A 17657-nucleotide genomic window follows, 5' to 3' on the forward strand; every position below is an offset into this window, starting at 1 on the left:
ACTTTTATTCAATCTTGAAGATATCGTACGTGTTACAATTTGCCAACAACAGTTTAATGAGTTTGTACATAGCACGAGTTGCCTCGCACGATTCGTCTGTTAACTAACGACGCCACGCAATCGCATCAGAAAGCGAGTGTTGTGTTGTGTTGTGTTGGACGAAAACAAAAACGTGGCAGTGACGAACCCTAAAGCTGTGTAACATTACACGTGTATGGTTAGGAGTGGATAGAATTTGGATTTTGAGCGTGTAAACGCGTACACGCGTGACGTTTGAGGTTGAAAACGCGTAATGCGTTTCCTCCGGACGCGCCGCTCTGGTAATTGCGTTTTGTGGCTTTACTTCACACACCGACCTCAGCTTATTTCTCCTAATCATTGTTGTGATATTTTTGTTGTTGTTGGAGATACTCAATTCATTAGTTGTTAAGATTTTCATTAATAAATGAAGATTCTCAAAAAAAAATTGTCATTCAATAAAAATGACAGAAAATAGTTCCATGGTTCAATATGATCTTATTATTAACAAAATTAAATTACGAAATAATCATTCATGTTTTGTCAATTCAACAATTTTAAGGTCTTCATTAACAAATAAAGATTCTTAAAAAAATGTAATTTGATAAAATGACAGAAAATAGCTCCAATGATTCAATAAGAATTAAGATATGTTATTATAATCAAAAAATTAATAAGTAAAATAAATAATACTACACATGTTTAGTCAATTCAACAATTTTAAGATCTTCATAATTAAGGTTCTCATTTTTTTTTTTGTAATTTGATAAAATATAAAATAACTGGAAATAGCTAGATTTAATGGTTCAGTAAGATGCTATTACAAAATAAAATAATAAAATAAATAATATATGTTTTAGTCTATTCCACAATTAAAGATCTTCATTAATAAATTAAGATTTTTTTTAGAATTTTTTTGTTATTCAACAAAAATGACAGATAATAGCTCTAATGGTCCAATAAGATGTTATTAATCACAAATATAATTAAAAAATAATTAGTTTAGTCAATTCAACAATTTTAAGATATTCATTAATAATTAAGATTCTCTCATCAATTAGTCAATTCAATAAGATGACAGAACTAGTCTCAATGGTTTAATAAATATGACATAATTCTATAATAAAAAATGACAATTCATATTTAGTCAATTCAACAATTTTACACATTCTAATTCATTAATTATGGTAAAGTGTAAAAAATTAATGAATAAAATCAAAATAATTTAATGATACGCGGCTACGAAATTTTGTTGAAGTGATGAAGAAGTATCTGATGAAGCTACCACGTATTCACCCTAAAGAATATCCCAATGACATCATCATATGCTATTACTAGATTTGCTTTTATACATACGTACACGTATTCAAACAAAAACACACATGTACGTACGAGTATATATATATATATACATGTACATTTATACACGTTATACGTATAGATCTTACCATATAATTCTCTATTGCCACCATATGTGTCTCTATATAAATTTCATTTCTTCTCCATCCTCATTGATCATTTCATCTCTTAATACATTCTTTTTTTTTCTCTTTTCATATTTTACGATGATGTCGGAAGAATTTCAAGAATCAGACATTATATTTTCCGACCAAACTATAATACCAAAAGAAACTAAACTATCTAACACTAGAAACAACGAGAAGATGATCAGTACTACAAGACGGTTGGAGAAAACATCTCCGGTGAGGATTCCGACGAATAGTTTCCGGTATAAGGGATGGGAGACGGCGGAGGAAGAGGAGGAGGAAAAGACTCCTCCACATGTAATAATCGAAAGAAGAATGAAAGAGCAAATAGCGTTTTCGGTTTGTACTCACAAAGGAAGAGACTTGAGCCGTCACCGGAACTCCGTTCTTAGGATGACCGGTTTTTTAGAAGCTTGATTTTTACTTAACCGGCCGGTTCAATTTTTTATTTTTCTTTAATTGACCGGTCTAGTGTTGGGATATTTTGTTTTGTTTCCCCGGTTTGGGTTTTGTATTGGATAAAATCCCCGACATGTCTTTGTAATATCTTTCTTGAATTTTATATTATTTGGTTTCTTGAAAAGAGGAGAAATCAATACTTGATGTTAAACAAGGTTTTGAGTTTGCTTGTTAAGTAATTGGTTTCTTGGCTTATGGATTTTGTCTTTGGTCGCATCTATTGGATTATGCAACTTGGCTTCCTAACGTGAGCCGGATGTAAATTTATATTGTATGGTCTCACTTTGTAATGCAAATACCCTAATAAGAAAATGTTCTAATCGTATCAATTTGATAATGCATGTGTTTAGATATAATTTTACGTATCGTTTGGTAGATTGTTTCAAATATTGTGACATAATTTTCCTTAATCGTTTATAGACTTATAGTAGCATGTTGTATATGTAAAAGTCATATCAGTGAAGGTTGAATAATACTCAGCATTCAACAGTCTAGCTATATGAGTTGGTCTTTCTACAAAATGAAAAATCTAATTTATACTTGCTTAGTGTAAAGTTCGAAATATTTGTTTGTTCTGCGAAGTTGAATCCATGTGTATGTTTGAACATTTTAAAGGTTTGTATATAGTTTTTTGTTTTAAATTCGCTAACGATATTCATATATAGGCCAAAGACTTTATGATCAATAATGATAGAATCGACTTTTTATAAGAAAATAGTGAATCATCGTACAGACAAGACGATTCATGAGCCATGTGGTTTCTGCCATTTCGATCACAACTGTTCTTCTTGAGATTCTTATAATTATAACTTCTGTTGAATAAAATAAGATCATAGTACATCTTTTTTTTTTTTAGAAACAATTGTATATAATTCACTAAAAATTCGACTTTGAATTTAAGAACATAATAATGGTTTTAGTATCCTGATTTTTATATATGAGTTCCTAAACATCTACAATAATTTCATTTCCATACACTGAAACGTTGTAAAAGTAAATAATTTATTATTAGGAGAGATGACATGAGCAAATAGTGTTAATGATAGTGTATGATGAGGTTTCATTTGAAAACAATATCATTAGATTTTAGCTAGACAGCTCTGGCTAGTGACGTTTGTTATATTAAATAAAGAACTCCTAATGCACACAGCAAGAATCAAGCAAATGCTTGAATACTTGAGTAAGTATTATACTTCTAACTTTTACATTAAAGGATGGAACAAGCTTCCAACCACAACATATAATTTTAGGATTACGAAAACAAATCACAAGTTATACGAAATTGTGATAACTTTCATAACAAATCACAAGTTGTAAGGAAGTGTTTGTTCATCAAACCTTAATACCTAGACTTTACGTTAAGAGATAACAACCATGAATGAGAGCATCACACCACTCAATCCAAATATCTCATCCTTGGGTGTATCACTCTAATACCATTTCCACACAAATCAAACCCTTGTTGTTTTCGTCCCGGCTACTACTCCTTTAGGAATTATAGAGCAAACTTCAGTTTTGTGCATTGATCAAACCGTAACAGCTAGACATCTCACAAAGAAAAAATCACCATCAATCACAGTATCACGCCACTCAACTTTACCCCAAATCTCTCCACCTTGGCGTCTTTCGATTGAAATCTCCGCACACCAAATCCCTGCTGTTGTGTTTCTCCTGTCCCCTAGTATTGTGTTTCTCCTGTCTCTTTCTTTAGGCAAGAACACAACCAGCTTGCCACCGCAGCTCATGGTATACGACCACCAAGAAGAAGTTGGCAAACTAGGACCATTCGTGGCCGTTCTTTCCAAACCTCTAACCACTCCCCAAACCTTGAGCTTTGTATCATACGCTCTCAAAACGTTATGGCGACAATCATAGTAATACAACACATCATCAACAACACACGCATACTCCCACTTCTTATCATTCAACATCTCTTCCATTTCCCATTTCCTCTCCTTCGGCTCGTAAACAAAGCTATTCTCCGAATCCCTCATGTATATCTTCCCTTCCATTACCACACAACCAGACCACAATTGACCTATCTCTACACCAGGATTAGTCATCTCAGGCTCCCACATTTGCTTATCTGTATTCAACACCATAACAACTCTCTTCGAAACCATACAACCGGGCAATTCACACTCACCGATTATGTAAATCTTCCCGTTGATTGTGCCAGCGACAGTATTACCCATAGGCTTGGGGATGGTAGAGATAGGCTGCCAGGTATGAGACGTACAGTCGATGGTTAAGACACTTGACGTCGCACTGGAATCGTAACCTCCACCCAAAACGTATATCTTGGAACCCACCGCGACGAAGATTCCATGGGCAGGCATACGAGGAAGACGAGGGACAAGGACAAAGCCGTTGCGGCGGAGAATGTACCAACGGTAATCACAGGTTTTAGGGTTATAGAGGAGGGCGTAGAGACAGTGTTCGGTACAGCGTAATAAGGATCGTCTCATGTATAGCTCCGGCGACGCTATGATTGATCGGAAACGTCGTGAAACGAGAGAGATTGTTGGGTAATGGGATCTTGATACACGCGCGATTATATCGACGACGATTTCATCTGGAAGTGACGCAATCGGAGATGGTCGTTTCGAGAGAGGGACGCCGCGCAAATCCATACGAGAGAGATGGAGAGCGAATCACACAAATCCCTAATTTTACCGGCTCACTTGACTCGACTCTGGAAGATGATTTGAGTCTCAGTCAATAGTCAATATCGATATGCTCTGCTTTTGGTAAACGAGGAGAACATTGAAGAAGAAACGGGTACCATAGATCGAGGTTAATGGGCCATAAGCCCAATAGAACCCAATTAAAGTTTCGACTGAGTACAGTTCCTTCAGATCGTTTTAAGTTGACTTTGAGTCTAAGGACATGTATTAAGGAAAATTTTCAGGCATCTTGGAATGGAACATGAGAGAAAATCAAAATCCTTATGGGAGCCAGAGGGTTCAAAAGTAAATGTAATTTCTACCACTGAAATTTAAAAGAACTTGAATTTTGATCCCAGAGAAGATGGTGTTACATTCAGTAGTTGAAAAGAGGACGAAGAAGGTTTTTCTTATGCTGCAACAAGATCTGGTGTCTCGGCTTCAACAGATAGCAAAGTGGTGTGAACTTTGTCGACCCAATTGTCCAATTGATCTCTCAAGGCCTTGATCTGTGGAATCCCTAGTACTCTTGGTTGAGCCCATGAGACGTAAACTGTTCCATTCACTTGGTCTATGATGCCCTCAATCAGATGCACCTAAATCATTCATTTTCCACTTTAAATCCCATAGATTCATAAGCAAACAAAACCATTCTATTTCAATGTACAAGTCAGGAACGAAACTAGTTACAAATATTTGAATTCTCTGACTAAATTACCTAATATGAAAACAATTGCAGATACATAAACCTAAACTGGTAGCTGCATATTGTGGGGGGGGGGGGGGGGTTGAAAAGAAAGATGCAAGGAGATACTAATACTTACAGAAAGACTCTTCATGAGAAGGTGCTCAACATCTTCAATGGAAAGTTTAGTTCGCTCAGCAATGACACTCAAAGGAATGGTCCTGTCTTCAGCAGGTCGGCTAAAGTACAGTTGAAATGTAACAAAATTAGCATAAGATGTTTAATTTATATGATATGGTGTGAGATACTACTACCTAGAATGAAGTTACCTGAAGATGATCTCAATAAGGCAGAGAATGTTGATCTTTTCCAGTAGCTTCTTCTCGTTCTCAACCAGTGCTGGTTGGGCAATCAAGGATGCGTTGTGGACACGGCATAGTTCTTGATACTGAACTAAATCACCATGGTTGAATGCCTGGAGAATGTGGTAAAGCCATTCCACATTTGTTCCAAGGAGACTTTTCAACTGTCATCAGAGTAATACTACATGTAAGATAGCCATTTACAATTCTAAGCAGAACTATAACATTAGAGGTATAAGCTTTCCCTGCGTTCACAAACACTTTGGCCAACCCCGAGCAACGAAAGGTCAATAAGAAACGTATTATTTCCACCGGAAAACTTTGCAATAGCTTATATCACGGATGAAGGATAACTTACAATGGGATGGGCTAACAGTTCCCCAAAGTTGTAGATGTTTTCTCCAAGTAGAGCTGAAAGTGACAAATCGAAAGCCAAATCCTGATAGAAACAAAAATGATCTGATATTAGGAATTTGATAAGTGGGTACAGGTAAGCTAGAGTAGTCAGCATTTTTTTTTCCCTGGTTTCCTCTAAATCTCACCAATTTTATCATCCACTAGCTAAAAGGAATCTTGGTAACCAAACACTAGAACAAGATACGTAAAATTACAGGGACATACGAGCTTAAACGATTCTGAGAGGTCCTCCACAGATGTATATGCAAGATAAAGTAGAGCACTTTTGTAGAAATCAGAAAACTCTTGACGGAACTTGTGGTACTGAGAAGACACCCAATAGAAGTTGGCATAGACCGATGGATCAATGTCAGTCATACTATCAAGAGAGCTCTTTCCATCGTCCAAGACTTTCTTACACTCCTTCTGATCACCTTGCTCAAGCTTGAATAGGGCTTTTTGTGTTTCTATATATATGATTGGTTCAGTTATCCGAGGCTCTTTAGTAGCTCTCAGTTTCTCAATCACGCTCTCAAGATAGCTAACCGCGGCTTCTTTCTCAGAGTACTGTCGGGAGACCACCACAGCAAAATGTGCAAGCTTCAGAAGATTGATCTTCGTCTCAAAGTCAGTGATGAAATTGTGATAGAACTGAATTAAAGCATCACCAGCCTGAAATACAAGAATTTACATTATAACAAGGACACAAGTTAAGATCAACACACGAACTTGCAAGAAATCGAAACTGATAGATAGCAAAACATGAAAACTCACGAATTTCAGCAAAACTATAAACCCTAAAACCTACTTTCTTCCAAGACCCTAACTCGTAAAAAACCCTAATCATCATCCAAACGAACCTCTAACTACTGTTAGTCTGAAGTAAATACAAAAATTCTACTAAATTTCTCGAGATCTATGAACCTTAAATCTCCAAGGAGCCGCACAACTAAACCCGGATAGATATGGAAACCAATCACTATTACGGAGGAGAAGAAAAAAGACCTGGAACACAGCGAGAGCGATGAACTGCTCGAGCTTAAGGGTGAGTTGATGCCAGAGCTTTTTCTGATACAGATCTGCAAGGGAATTGTACCATTCACCGAGCTCTGGATGCGCATTTTTCAGAGATTCCAAGTATTGAAGAGCAGCCATGGCGGAAGCAGAGACGAAGACGAAGACGGAAGGAAGAAACAAACGAGTTTTGCGGATTCTCTCGATCTTTATAAATTCAGCTCTGTGTTAAAAAATCCTAGAAACCCTTCTTCCTTTGTGCTCTTTGCTAATCAGATAATCCCTTTAATTCTAAAAGGAAAGAAAAATTCCGGGGCCAAAGTGAAATTTATGAGTTTTACGAGATATTTATGTAATTGAAAACTACAACAGTGTTGTGACCGGACTATATTTTGAAAACCAGAACAGAAATCGAACCGGAATGTTTTCTGGATCCCTGGTTTTTCTCTGGTTTAAATCGGGGTTTTATGAAATAACCGGATTAAATAACTATCCAAATCAGTGGTTCCGGTTTTAAATTTCCGGGTCGGGTCATTTCTCCTGCCACTACCCACTAATGGCGATTTCGATTTCTTCACTTTTCCCACTCACTCGCTTTCAGAGAGAGAGAGAGAGAGAGAGAGAGAGAGAAATGGATGAGTCAGACGCGGATGACGATTTTCTCCAATGCGTGGAGTATCTCGAAGCCACCGTTATTGCCGATAGGCTTCGCGGACAACCTCCTCCGGCAATTCCAGTGTCAGTACCAGCTCCGGAGATGACGACGACGACGGTTTCATCGTCTTTGTCTCACCCTATGCAGTTACAATACTCCGCGGGGCAACGGAAACAAATTCCAGTTCATGATCCTTTCTTCAATTACTCTCCACCTAGAGAACTCTCTCAAAGAGTAGGAGCTTTCAGTGACGCGTTAATGGATTACTCTACATCTACGATTACTGCTGCTAAACCGACTTTTTCGAATCGTCGCTGCGATAGTGAGAAGGATCTTGAAATTGATCGCTTAAAGGTTAGGGTTTTGTTATTATGTGAACACGAAGATACCTCTGGTGTGTGTATTGTTCTCATGTTGTTCTTTTGGTAAATGATAAACAGAAGGAGCTGGAGCGTGTCTCGAAGCAATTGCTAGATTTGGTTTGTTCAATATCTTCAAGTTTTTAGTTTATTTGAATTTACTATTTCAATCTGTAGAATCTGAAAGATGTCTTTAATTGTTCCAGGAACAAGATTATTCTCAGCTTAAAGAGGGGGAAAACAAAGAAACAGAGTCCAAAAGCTTGTGTGCTGATAATAAAGGGCAGTGTTCTTCTGCAGTTCATGCTTCTAAGGGAACAAACTTGTGAGTGAATATTGTCTTTTCCTTCTATTACAAAGAACTTGTATATGTACTCTTACTTAGCATTGTCTTTTAAGTATCTCGGGTTCAACCAATTTTAGTTTTCGTTTTGCATTCTAATAATTTTTACAAAAATTTATAGTGAACTATTCTGGAAGGTGAATTTTTTGATCATGTTGAGAACTCGGGTAGCAAGCAGTTTAGGATACTTTTTATAATCAACTCTTTAGAGAATTAAAAATCTGTGGTGCATGATTAGAATTAACCGTTTATTAGCTTGGTACTTTTATTTGAGTAGCAAATCACCAATAATGGTCTAATGAAGAAGTCTTGTGAAACAGGGAACCAGAAGATGTTGCAACTTCTCCAGTAAACATTCGAGAACTCGACTCTACGACAGGGTTAGATGACAAAAGTAGTATGTTAATGTTGATATTGGCAATAATAAGATGGAACGTTTTGAACTTCTGTTGTATAGATTGATTTTTCCAAACTTTTTTGGTTTTTTCTATTCATTATCTTTGCTTTGCTTTGGCACAAGTTAGGCTTCAAGACCACTGGTCTTCAGGCGGATCTTTCAAAGAAACTGCGGGATATCTGGTGCAACTCAAATCATCAAAGGAGAAATCTAGTCTCAGAGTTGCTACTGGCTTGTTCAGCAGATCTCCAGATTCTCTTTAGTTATATGAAAGGCAGTACGCCTCCCCAAGATGGCGCCAAAACCTCGTCAAATATGCAATCTTCTCAAGACTTAGAATCTGAAAAAGTCTGTAACTTATACTCTGCAATAACAAAGGTGTGGCTTTTCGTTCAAACATTATACTTGCTGGTATATAAGTCATTGGTTACACTATATAATTGAATTGCCTATGGTGTAGATCAGTTTTGGGTCTGTAAATTTGAAGAACTTGGTTGAACCACTACTTGATCTTTGCAAAGGGGAAAATGTAAGTCAGATTTAGATTCGAAGCTTTTATCTGCAAGTTGTAGTTTCCTGGTCTTTTTATTTTCGTTTTTGGTGAGTTTATTCATTCATCTGTTCTGCAGGCCGTTCTTGTTCATAGATCTCTGCGTGTACTACATGTGCTGTTGGAACATATATGTGGTGTTGAATACAGAACTGAAGCCAGCTATTCTCTGTTTGTCTTGATGAATCAAATTGCTAGCAGAAGAACTGAAGAGGATGTGAAACTAGAAGCATTGTCAATAATGAACACAATCGCTTTGAGCACTGATGCTTATACTGAGAGAGAAGCGTAAACACTCATAACCATTTTACCATTTTCTTTTTTCTGGTTTTACTAACATCTGATATCATATAATGTTAATATTTTCTTTGACCAGTTTTGTCTCCAAGGAAGTTTTAGAGAGCATTTCATTACATTTAAGAAAAGAAGCTGGCTTACATGTGCGGAAAGAAGCTGTTCGTCTTTTTTACTTGCTACTCAACTGTAAGTATTCAGTTTAATCACTCTGTTTACTGCCAAATAAGTCTGAGATGTATTAGTTTATGATGAAAAATGCTCTTCTTTCTCCTCTAAACTATTTTATCCGGTTCAAAGGCCCTAAACTGTACGATAGGTTTGATTCTGTCCATGGGGAAAAGAAGCCCTCAGATACTGAAAACGACAGTGAAGGAAATCTCTTTTCTTTGGAAGCATTTGGTAAGATCTTCGAAGGTTTAGCAGATTGTTTGACTTTTCCCAGAAAGACATCAGAGGTAACAAAACATAAAAAAACACGTAGGAAAACCCCTCTTGTCGAGAAGTTTAGCGCAATTGGATTATTAACACAGCTTTGGGACTGAATTGAATTTCAGGATCTGGAACTCTGTCGGGATGTAATAAATATCTTGGCTTTAGCTGCTTCTTCAGGAAACTCTGGCTATGAACTACTCTCAAGTCACAAGCTTCCTCAAGACACCAACTTTTTAATGCTGATACTGCACCTTTTGGTAGCAGAGATAGTCTCTGAATCAACAGACTCTCATCCAGAATCGGAAATTTTCAAAGCAAGGTATATTAATGCCGGCGATTTACAACTAAACGTTTAATCTGTCTGACTTTTAAACTAGATCTATTTGTTTTACTGGCACAGGACAATATTGATGAGAGAGATACTGATATTACTAAACAGACTTGTCTCTGGCTTGTCAAGCTCTGCTACTGTTCTAAAGGAACTTACAAACAGCAGAGACATGGCGAGTCTAACGGTTGATGCAGCCACACGATTATCCCGGAAAAGAAACTTACTTGGACAACCTGAAAACAATGTTGAGAGAATGAGGAATACTGAAATCATGGATTTAGCCCGCAATTTCAAGAAACGGGTTTTCGGCTTCTTAGGTGACAATACTAAATAAACACAAACATATTGATGTAGTTGAGTTCATTGAGTTCCCTTTTAACGAGAGCATAGCAATGTTAATTGAAGGAGCATAGTAGATGTGAAACGGTCTGCAAATTAACACGCTAATATTTAAGACATCATTGATCATATAATCTTTGATTGATTACTACACGTCTTATAATTTTGTAAGAAATGTAAAGTACAAGACGTTGTTGACTTAATCTTGAAGAAAATAAAGATAGCTTGAGGTGCAAGCTAAAAATAATCCTACGGAGATATAGATTAGGATTAGGAAGTATTGAATAAGTTATATTTCCTATATGAATTAGGAAAATTGCTTAGGGGTTTTCATATATATAATATAGAGATCAAGACATGAGATTGTAACATTGTTCTTTAAGTGCTTTGATTCAATAGACGTGGGATCAAGACTCGTTCTCACCTCCGTGGCTTTGGTTCAACGATCGAATCTTCATACGTAGGAGTAGCAGTTCCACTCACCAAACGCTTACTAGAAAATAAAAAGGTAATTGGGCTTAAAGAGTCAGCCAATTCGAAGCCCACGAAGGCCCACTCCTTTCCATATCGGTTTGTATTTGTATTATAAACCTAGCCCTTCTTCTTTTTTTCCTCTTCCCTTCTATAGAAATCGAACTCGTTTCTTCTCCTATCGATTCTTGACATCAAAACAGACGTTCCCTTCTTCGTTGTCTTAGCTTGTTGAAACCAAAACTCTTGATTCCGACGTCAAATCGATTTCTGCTGCAACAGAGGTTCTTCCACGAACGGTAGCTTACGATGGTGTTTCTCTCAATTCCCAACGGGAAGACGCTCTCGTTCGATCTGAACCCTAATTCAACCACAATCTCCGGCTTCGAACAATTGGTCCATCAACGCAGCGATATTCCACCGTCATTGGTTCGTTCCTCGCTCCGTTTCCGGAACCCTAGCCGTGTGTTGTTAGATTCTAAGGATTCTGATTCTATCTTATTATCCGATCTCGGTGTTTCTCGTTTCTCTACTTTGATTATCCATGTCCCGCTTTTGGGTGGTATGCAAGGAATGGCTCCGCCTAAGCCTCGTCTCGAGTTCCTCAATTCCAAACCTCCATCGAATTATGTAGCCGGTTTGGGTCGTGGTGCTACGGGGTTTACCACTCGGTCTGATATTGGTCCTGCTCGTGCGGCTCCGGATCTACCTGATCGTTCTGCTGTGGCTACAGCGGCTGCTCCAGGTGTAGGTCGTGGGGCAGGGAAACCAAGTGAGGCGGAAGATGATGATGATCCTGAGGAGAAAGGGTACGATGAGCATCAGAAGTTTGATGAATTTGAAGGGAATGATGCTGGTTTGTTCTCCAATGCCGAGTACGATGAGGATGACAAAGAGGCTGATGCAATCTGGGAGTCTATTGACCAGAGGATGGATTCTAGGAGGAAAGACCGGAGAGAAGCGAAGCTCAAGGAAGAAATCGAGAAATACAGAGCTTCGAACCCTAAGATTACTGAGCAGTTTGCGGATTTGAAGAGGAAACTACACACTTTGTCTGCAGATGAATGGGATAGTATTCCTGAGATTGGGGATTACTCGTTGCGGAACAAGAAGAAGAAGTTTGAGAGCTTTGTGCCTATTCCTGACACGCTTTTGGAAAAGGCGAAGAAGGAAAAGGAGCTCGTCATGGCCTTAGACCCGAAGAGCAGAGCAGCTGGTGGGTCAGAGACACCATGGGGGCAGACTCCTGTGACAGACTTGACTGCTGTAGGTGAGGGAAGAGGTACGGTGTTGTCTCTGAAGCTTGATAGGTTATCTGATTCAGTTTCGGGGCAAACTGTTGTGGACCCTAAAGGCTACTTAACTGACTTGAAGAGTATGAAAAGAACCACTGATGAAGAGATATACGATCGCAACAGAGCTAGGTTGTTATACAAGAGTCTAACCCAGTCTAATCCAAAGAATCCAAACGGTTGGATCGCTGCTGCTAGAGTGGAGGAAATGGATGATAAGATTAAAGTAGCTAGGCTTCAAATTCAGAGGGGCTGTGAAGAGTGCCCCAAAAATGAGGATGTTTGGCTTGAAGCTTGTAGGTTAGCCACTCCAGAAGATGCCAAGGCGGTTATTGCAAAGGGAGTTAAGCTGATACCCAATTCAGTGAAGCTATGGCTGGAGGCTGCAAAGCTGGAGCGTGATGAGGAGAACAAGAGTAGGGTATTGAGAAAGGGACTGGAGCATATTCCAGACTCGGTAAGGCTATGGAAGGCTGTTGTTGAGTTGGCTAATGAAGGAGATGCAAGGGTTTTGCTTCACAGGGCTGTGGAGTGCTGCCCTTTACATCTAGAGCTATGGGTGGCACTTGCGAGGCTCGAAACATATGCCGAGTCAAAGAAGGTGTTGAATAAAGCAAGAGAGAAGCTCCCGAAGGAGCCTGCAATCTGGATCACTGCTGCTAAGCTAGAGGAAGCTAATGGGAACACGGCTATGGTGGGAAAGATTATTGATAGGGGTATAAAGACTCTGCAGAGAGAAGGAGTTGTTATTGACCGAGAAAATTGGATGAATGAGGCTGAGGCTTCTGAGAGAGCTGGGTCTGTCGCAACATGCCAGGCGATTATTAAGAATACAATCGGTATTGGAGTCGAAGAAGAGGATAGAAAGAGAACTTGGGTTGCTGATGCAGACGAGTGCAAGAAGAGGGGTTCCATTGAGACTGCAAGAGCAATATACGCCCATGCTCTTACCGTATTCTTGACCAAGAAGAGTATCTGGCTTAAAGCGGCACAGCTTGAGAAGAGCCACGGGAGTAGGGAGTCTCTTGATGCCTTGTTGCGTAAGGCTGTGACATATGTCCCTCAGGCTGAGGTTCTCTGGCTCATGGGTGCCAAAGAGAAGTGGCTTGCTGGAGATGTTCCAGCAGCCCGTGCTATTCTACAAGAGGCTTATGCTGCAATTCCAAACTCTGAAGAAATCTGGCTTGCTGCTTTCAAGCTTGAGTTTGAGAACAAGGAGCCAGAGAGGGCGAGAATGCTTCTTGCAAAAGCAAGGGAAAGAGGAGGGACTGAGAGGGTCTGGATGAAATCAGCCATTGTTGAGAGAGAACTTGGCAACGTAGAGGAGGAGAGGAGATTGCTTGATGAAGGCTTGAAGCAATTCCCAACTTTCTTCAAGCTTTGGTTGATGCTTGGGCAGCTTGAGGAACGGTTCAAGCATCTGGAACAGGCGAGGAAAGCTTATGGCTCTGGTTTGAAGCACTGTCCCCACTGCGTACCTCTGTGGCTCTCGCTCGCTAATCTTGAAGAGCAAGTGAATGGGCTGAACAAAGCTCGAGCTATTCTCACCACGGCCAGGAAGAGGAATCCTGGGGCGGCTGAGCTATGGTTAGCTGCTATTCGTGCCGAACTGAGGCATGACAACAAGAAAGAAGCAGAACACTTGATGTCAAAGGCTCTGCAAGAGTGTCCCAATAGTGGTATCCTCTGGGCGGCAGACATCGAGATGGCGCCACGTCCTCGCCGGAAAACAAAGAGTATGGATGCTATGAAGAAGTGTGATAACGACCCTCATGTCACTGCTGCTGTTGCCAAGCTCTTTTGGCAAGACAAGAAGGTGGAGAAAGCCAGATCATGGTTTAAACGGGCTGTTACCCTTTCCCCAGATATTGGCGATTTCTGGGCTTTGTACTACAAATTTGAACATCAACATGGTTCTGAGGAGAACCAGAAGGAAGTCATTGCGAAGTGTGTAGCTTCTGAGCCGAAGCATGGTGAGAAGTGGCAAGCCATCTCCAAATCGGTTGAGAATGCTCACCAGCCTATTGAAACCATCTTGAAGAGAGTTATGCTTGCGATGAACAAGGAAGAGAAGGCTGCTTGAGAGGTAACAAGTTCCTTTTGTTGTCCATGATCATGAGCTTCCCATAGCACATTACAGCTTTAGTTCTTGTTTTCTCTTTGCAGGGTCAACTTTAGTTCTAATTCATGTTTTTCTTCAGTAGCAAGAGCTGATATATTGATTTGCTGGAGTGTTTTCACCAGATACTTGTAGAATTCTCAGTTTGCTGAATGCATACTTGAATCTTGGGTTAATGAGATCTGTCGTTAACGGTTAGAGTACATTATAGAATTCGTGTTCAATTGTTCTTTGTTTGCCAGTTCGTAATAACTAATAAGAGTGGTACAAAATTCTGAGAATTTGAAATCTTTCAAAATGAATCTTGTAGAGTTCTCTTTTGAAGTTGCAGTCTCACTGATCAGTTAAAAAAAAACGTTCTAATTGATACAAAAGATAATTTATGAGACTGGAACAGAGGAGAGCCTCTTATGGCTCGGATGAATTAAAGCTGTGATCAGCTTCGATTGAACGCTCGTGCTCTCCTGAAGTTGTTTAGACTGAGGACTTTTAAAGTCATTTGTGAAGGCACTTTTATCTTTTCGGTACTAACAAAGCTCTCTTAGTTTTCCACGTTTGTTGAACATGGTGGTAGTTCAGAGGATGTGAGTACGTTGTAGTGGTGAAGCATGAAGTACACAGTTTCTTAATAACAAAGCAACTCAATTTTGAAAATAAATAGTGGATTATAGGATTCTTGTTCTTTGTTTGTAATAAGAGTGATACAAAATTCCGAGAATTTGGATGCATTTTCAATGAATCTTGAAGAGTTCTCTTTTTTGAAGTTGCAGTCTCATTGATCAGTCAATAAAAGTTGAATCGAAACAAAAAGGCAATTTACGAGACTGGAACAGAGGAGAGCCTCTAATAACAAATTTGGACTAGTCACCACTTTTTGTGTTTATTCATACAAGAGAAAAAATGGAAATCTATGCTAATACACAATTAAGATACAACAAGCCAATCTCTCCCACTCAAAGGATAATGGCTACAGAATCAGAATTCACAGGTCTGTCCCTGTTTTAATTGTCTGATTCTGTCCCTCTAGCAAACTTATTTGTCGCCTCAGTTTCGCAATATGTGCTTGAACCTATTCCAGCAAGAAACAAATTCAAAATCAAACAACACATACACGAGTAAAATAGTCTGAATTCTTATCAAAATTAAGAAAAATACAGTAAAATGTTTTCAAGTTACCTGTTGACGAGCAGCAGCGAGCTGTAATAACTCATCTGCTTCAGAGAAACTCATGAACCACTGTCCCAAACTATGATCTTTCGTATCACCTCTCTTCTTTTTGCCGGTGTCATCGACTTGCACTAAGCATAGAGTTTGTTGTGTGAGATGACATTTAATGGAAATGATCAACTAAACTAAGAGAATGCAAGAAGCTTAGATGAGAAGATCATACTAGGAGCAGGCAAGTTGTAACCAGAGGGTAATCTTGGAAACGTCAAAGCCGGATGATTCTGAACCCTTGCTAGAAAACTTTCTGAAGGATCAGGAAACACAATCTCGTCGTAAGATTCCACAACCACAGGCTTCTTCATTGTCAAAGGACCTGATTCATCTTCTGGGTATAACTTTAAATGATGATATCTGTTGTGTTGAGAACCCAAAAGAGAAAACTATAACTCATAAGTATACTCTCCATTAATCGCTCGCAAAATTCGACTAACAAAGAGCTATTTAATGGAGACTTACAAACTCAAAGGCTTGTCGCAGACATCACTGTGGAAATGCAATGTCATTGCAATCTCGAATTCTCCCCAACCAGATTCCGATACCTCGAATGGAGGCTCCTCGACAACTCTAGTCGGGTTATTGAAACTAGAATGAAGCTGAAATACCACTTTCTTTACTACAACACTTATATCTTCATTCGTTGCTCCACGAACATATACAGCCCACTTGTGAGATTGATACCTGCAGAAACATTTTTAAAAAAGGCACAACTTCAAGGAAAATCATATGAAAACAAACACTTTTTTTAAGGGTCTTGTCAAAAAATTAACCTTTTCAAGTTTCTTCTTACTAACTTTTCAAAAAGAAGTAAAACGCTAACAACAAACCAATGCACCTTAATGGGAATTTAAGTAAACGTCTATCTCTTTTTTAACTGTATTGTAAAAATAGGAACTTTTTAACTTTCCTCATGAAAAATTCAAACTTTGCGCCACTAATAGTAATCTATAAACCCAAAAACTGCAATTGTTAAACTCTGAGAGATACTTACTCACTAGCCTTCTTGCCAAGCCAAAATGCAACGTTACCATACACAATTGGAACGCTTATTTCAATGTCTTTAAGCTTCTTCTGCTGATCAAACCAAAAATAAAGGAGAGATTTTTAAGTAAGTTACGCTTTTGATCACAACCAATTTTGAAAATTCAAGAGCTTAGAAAACAAAACTAAGCAAATTACTCTTGTGGGTTAATGTTGAATACGATTGAATAATAAAAAAAAGACGAACCTTTTCGTCGGATTTAGTCATCTTGGCTTTGAGAGATTTGAGAGTTGGTTCACTAGTTTCAGGCTGATCTTGAGCCTGTTTCTTAGATGACGAGCTGCTGTTCGTCATTCTTTCTACGAAATTAAAGATATGTCATTCAGACAAAATTAAGACCAAAATTGAATTGGTCTTCGTCTTCTTCTTCTTCTTCTTTAATAACACGAATTAATTGAAGCTTGGCTTATCTCGACAGATCTGTCTTTTAGGTTTTTTTCCGATCGTTGGTTTGGTAAAAACGGCGATTTCAACTAAACGATTTCTTTTTAGGGTTTAAAAAAAAAAACAAATAACAAAAAAACTTAACTACTCATGGGTAAGGCCCAATTCTATTTACTTACCAAGGCCCAAGTTTATAAATTACTTTTTTTTTTTTTACCTTTGTTCAATTTTGTTTGATCACCCCCACCCACATGTACAGATGTAAATATATTTTGTTGGATAATTTTAAGGATTTTGTTTAAACCAAATTTCTCTGAATTGTGTTGAAGTTCTGT

At 38.5% G+C, this 17657-nt stretch overlaps 6 protein-coding genes across 8 annotated transcripts; 3 read left to right on the plus strand and 3 right to left on the minus strand.

The window, feature by feature from the left end:
• The first annotated feature begins 1492 nt into the window (after positions 1-1492).
• LOC17876939 lies at positions 1493-2213 on the plus strand. The gene has a single exon (XM_006281290.2). It carries the CDS (start codon positions 1584-1586, stop codon positions 1920-1922), a length of 339 nt encoding a protein of 112 aa, XP_006281352.1. The 5' UTR covers positions 1493-1583; the 3' UTR covers positions 1923-2213.
• An 892-nt stretch (positions 2214-3105) lies between these two features.
• LOC17874883 (F-box/kelch-repeat protein At4g38940) lies at positions 3106-4666 on the minus strand. The gene has a single exon (XM_006281559.2). The coding sequence runs from the start codon at positions 4595-4597 to the stop codon at positions 3491-3493; it is 1107 nt and encodes a 368-aa protein (XP_006281621.1). The 5' UTR covers positions 4598-4666; the 3' UTR covers positions 3106-3490.
• Positions 4667-4893: 227 nt separating this feature from the next.
• LOC17877044 (26S proteasome non-ATPase regulatory subunit 13 homolog A) lies at positions 4894-7356 on the minus strand. The gene is made up of 6 exons (XM_006281472.2): positions 7079-7356; positions 6299-6745; positions 6036-6116; positions 5645-5841; positions 5455-5554; positions 4894-5226 (listed from the first exon to the last, which is right to left on the minus strand). Exons 1-6 carry the CDS (start codon positions 7226-7228, stop codon positions 5041-5043), a joined length of 1161 nt encoding a protein of 386 aa, XP_006281534.1. The 5' UTR covers positions 7229-7356; the 3' UTR covers positions 4894-5040.
• Positions 7357-7683: 327 nt separating this feature from the next.
• LOC17875762 lies at positions 7684-10938 on the plus strand. 2 transcript variants are annotated; one of them, XM_006281531.2, is made up of 11 exons: positions 7684-8096; positions 8183-8221; positions 8308-8426; positions 8765-8841; positions 8969-9219; positions 9302-9370; positions 9471-9679; positions 9768-9874; positions 9986-10143; positions 10243-10439; positions 10521-10938. In XM_006281531.2, exons 1-11 carry the CDS (start codon positions 7719-7721, stop codon positions 10783-10785), a joined length of 1869 nt encoding a protein of 622 aa, XP_006281593.1. In that variant the 5' UTR covers positions 7684-7718; the 3' UTR covers positions 10786-10938. The 2 variants fall into 2 exon arrangements, with proteins under 2 accessions (XP_006281593.1, XP_023639653.1); XM_023783885.1 differs by having other exon boundaries at positions 8765-8838.
• A 478-nt stretch (positions 10939-11416) lies between these two features.
• LOC17875794 (protein STABILIZED1) lies at positions 11417-14962 on the plus strand. The gene is made up of 2 exons (XM_023777722.1): positions 11417-14639; positions 14720-14962. Exon 1 carries the CDS (start codon positions 11571-11573, stop codon positions 14634-14636), a length of 3066 nt encoding a protein of 1021 aa, XP_023633490.1. The 5' UTR covers positions 11417-11570; the 3' UTR covers positions 14637-14639; positions 14720-14962.
• A 503-nt stretch (positions 14963-15465) lies between these two features.
• LOC17875182 (transcription initiation factor TFIID subunit 14b) lies at positions 15466-17382 on the minus strand. Of its 2 annotated transcripts, none has more exons than XM_006280893.2 (6): positions 17125-17382; positions 16888-16967; positions 16356-16577; positions 16063-16250; positions 15849-15970; positions 15466-15741 (listed from the first exon to the last, which is right to left on the minus strand). In XM_006280893.2, the coding sequence occupies exons 1-6, from the start codon at positions 17230-17232 to the stop codon at positions 15655-15657; spliced, it is 807 nt and encodes a 268-aa protein (XP_006280955.1). In that variant the 5' UTR covers positions 17233-17382; the 3' UTR covers positions 15466-15654. The 2 variants fall into 2 exon arrangements, with proteins under 2 accessions (XP_006280955.1, XP_023633491.1); XM_023777723.1 differs by having other exon boundaries at positions 16888-16970.
• Positions 17383-17657: the final 275 nt, after the last annotated feature.

Source organism: Capsella rubella, unplaced genomic scaffold (genome assembly GCF_000375325.1).
Source record: "Capsella rubella cultivar Monte Gargano unplaced genomic scaffold, Caprub1_0 scaffold_8, whole genome shotgun sequence".
Classification (NCBI taxonomy): domain Eukaryota; kingdom Viridiplantae; phylum Streptophyta; class Magnoliopsida; order Brassicales; family Brassicaceae; genus Capsella; species Capsella rubella.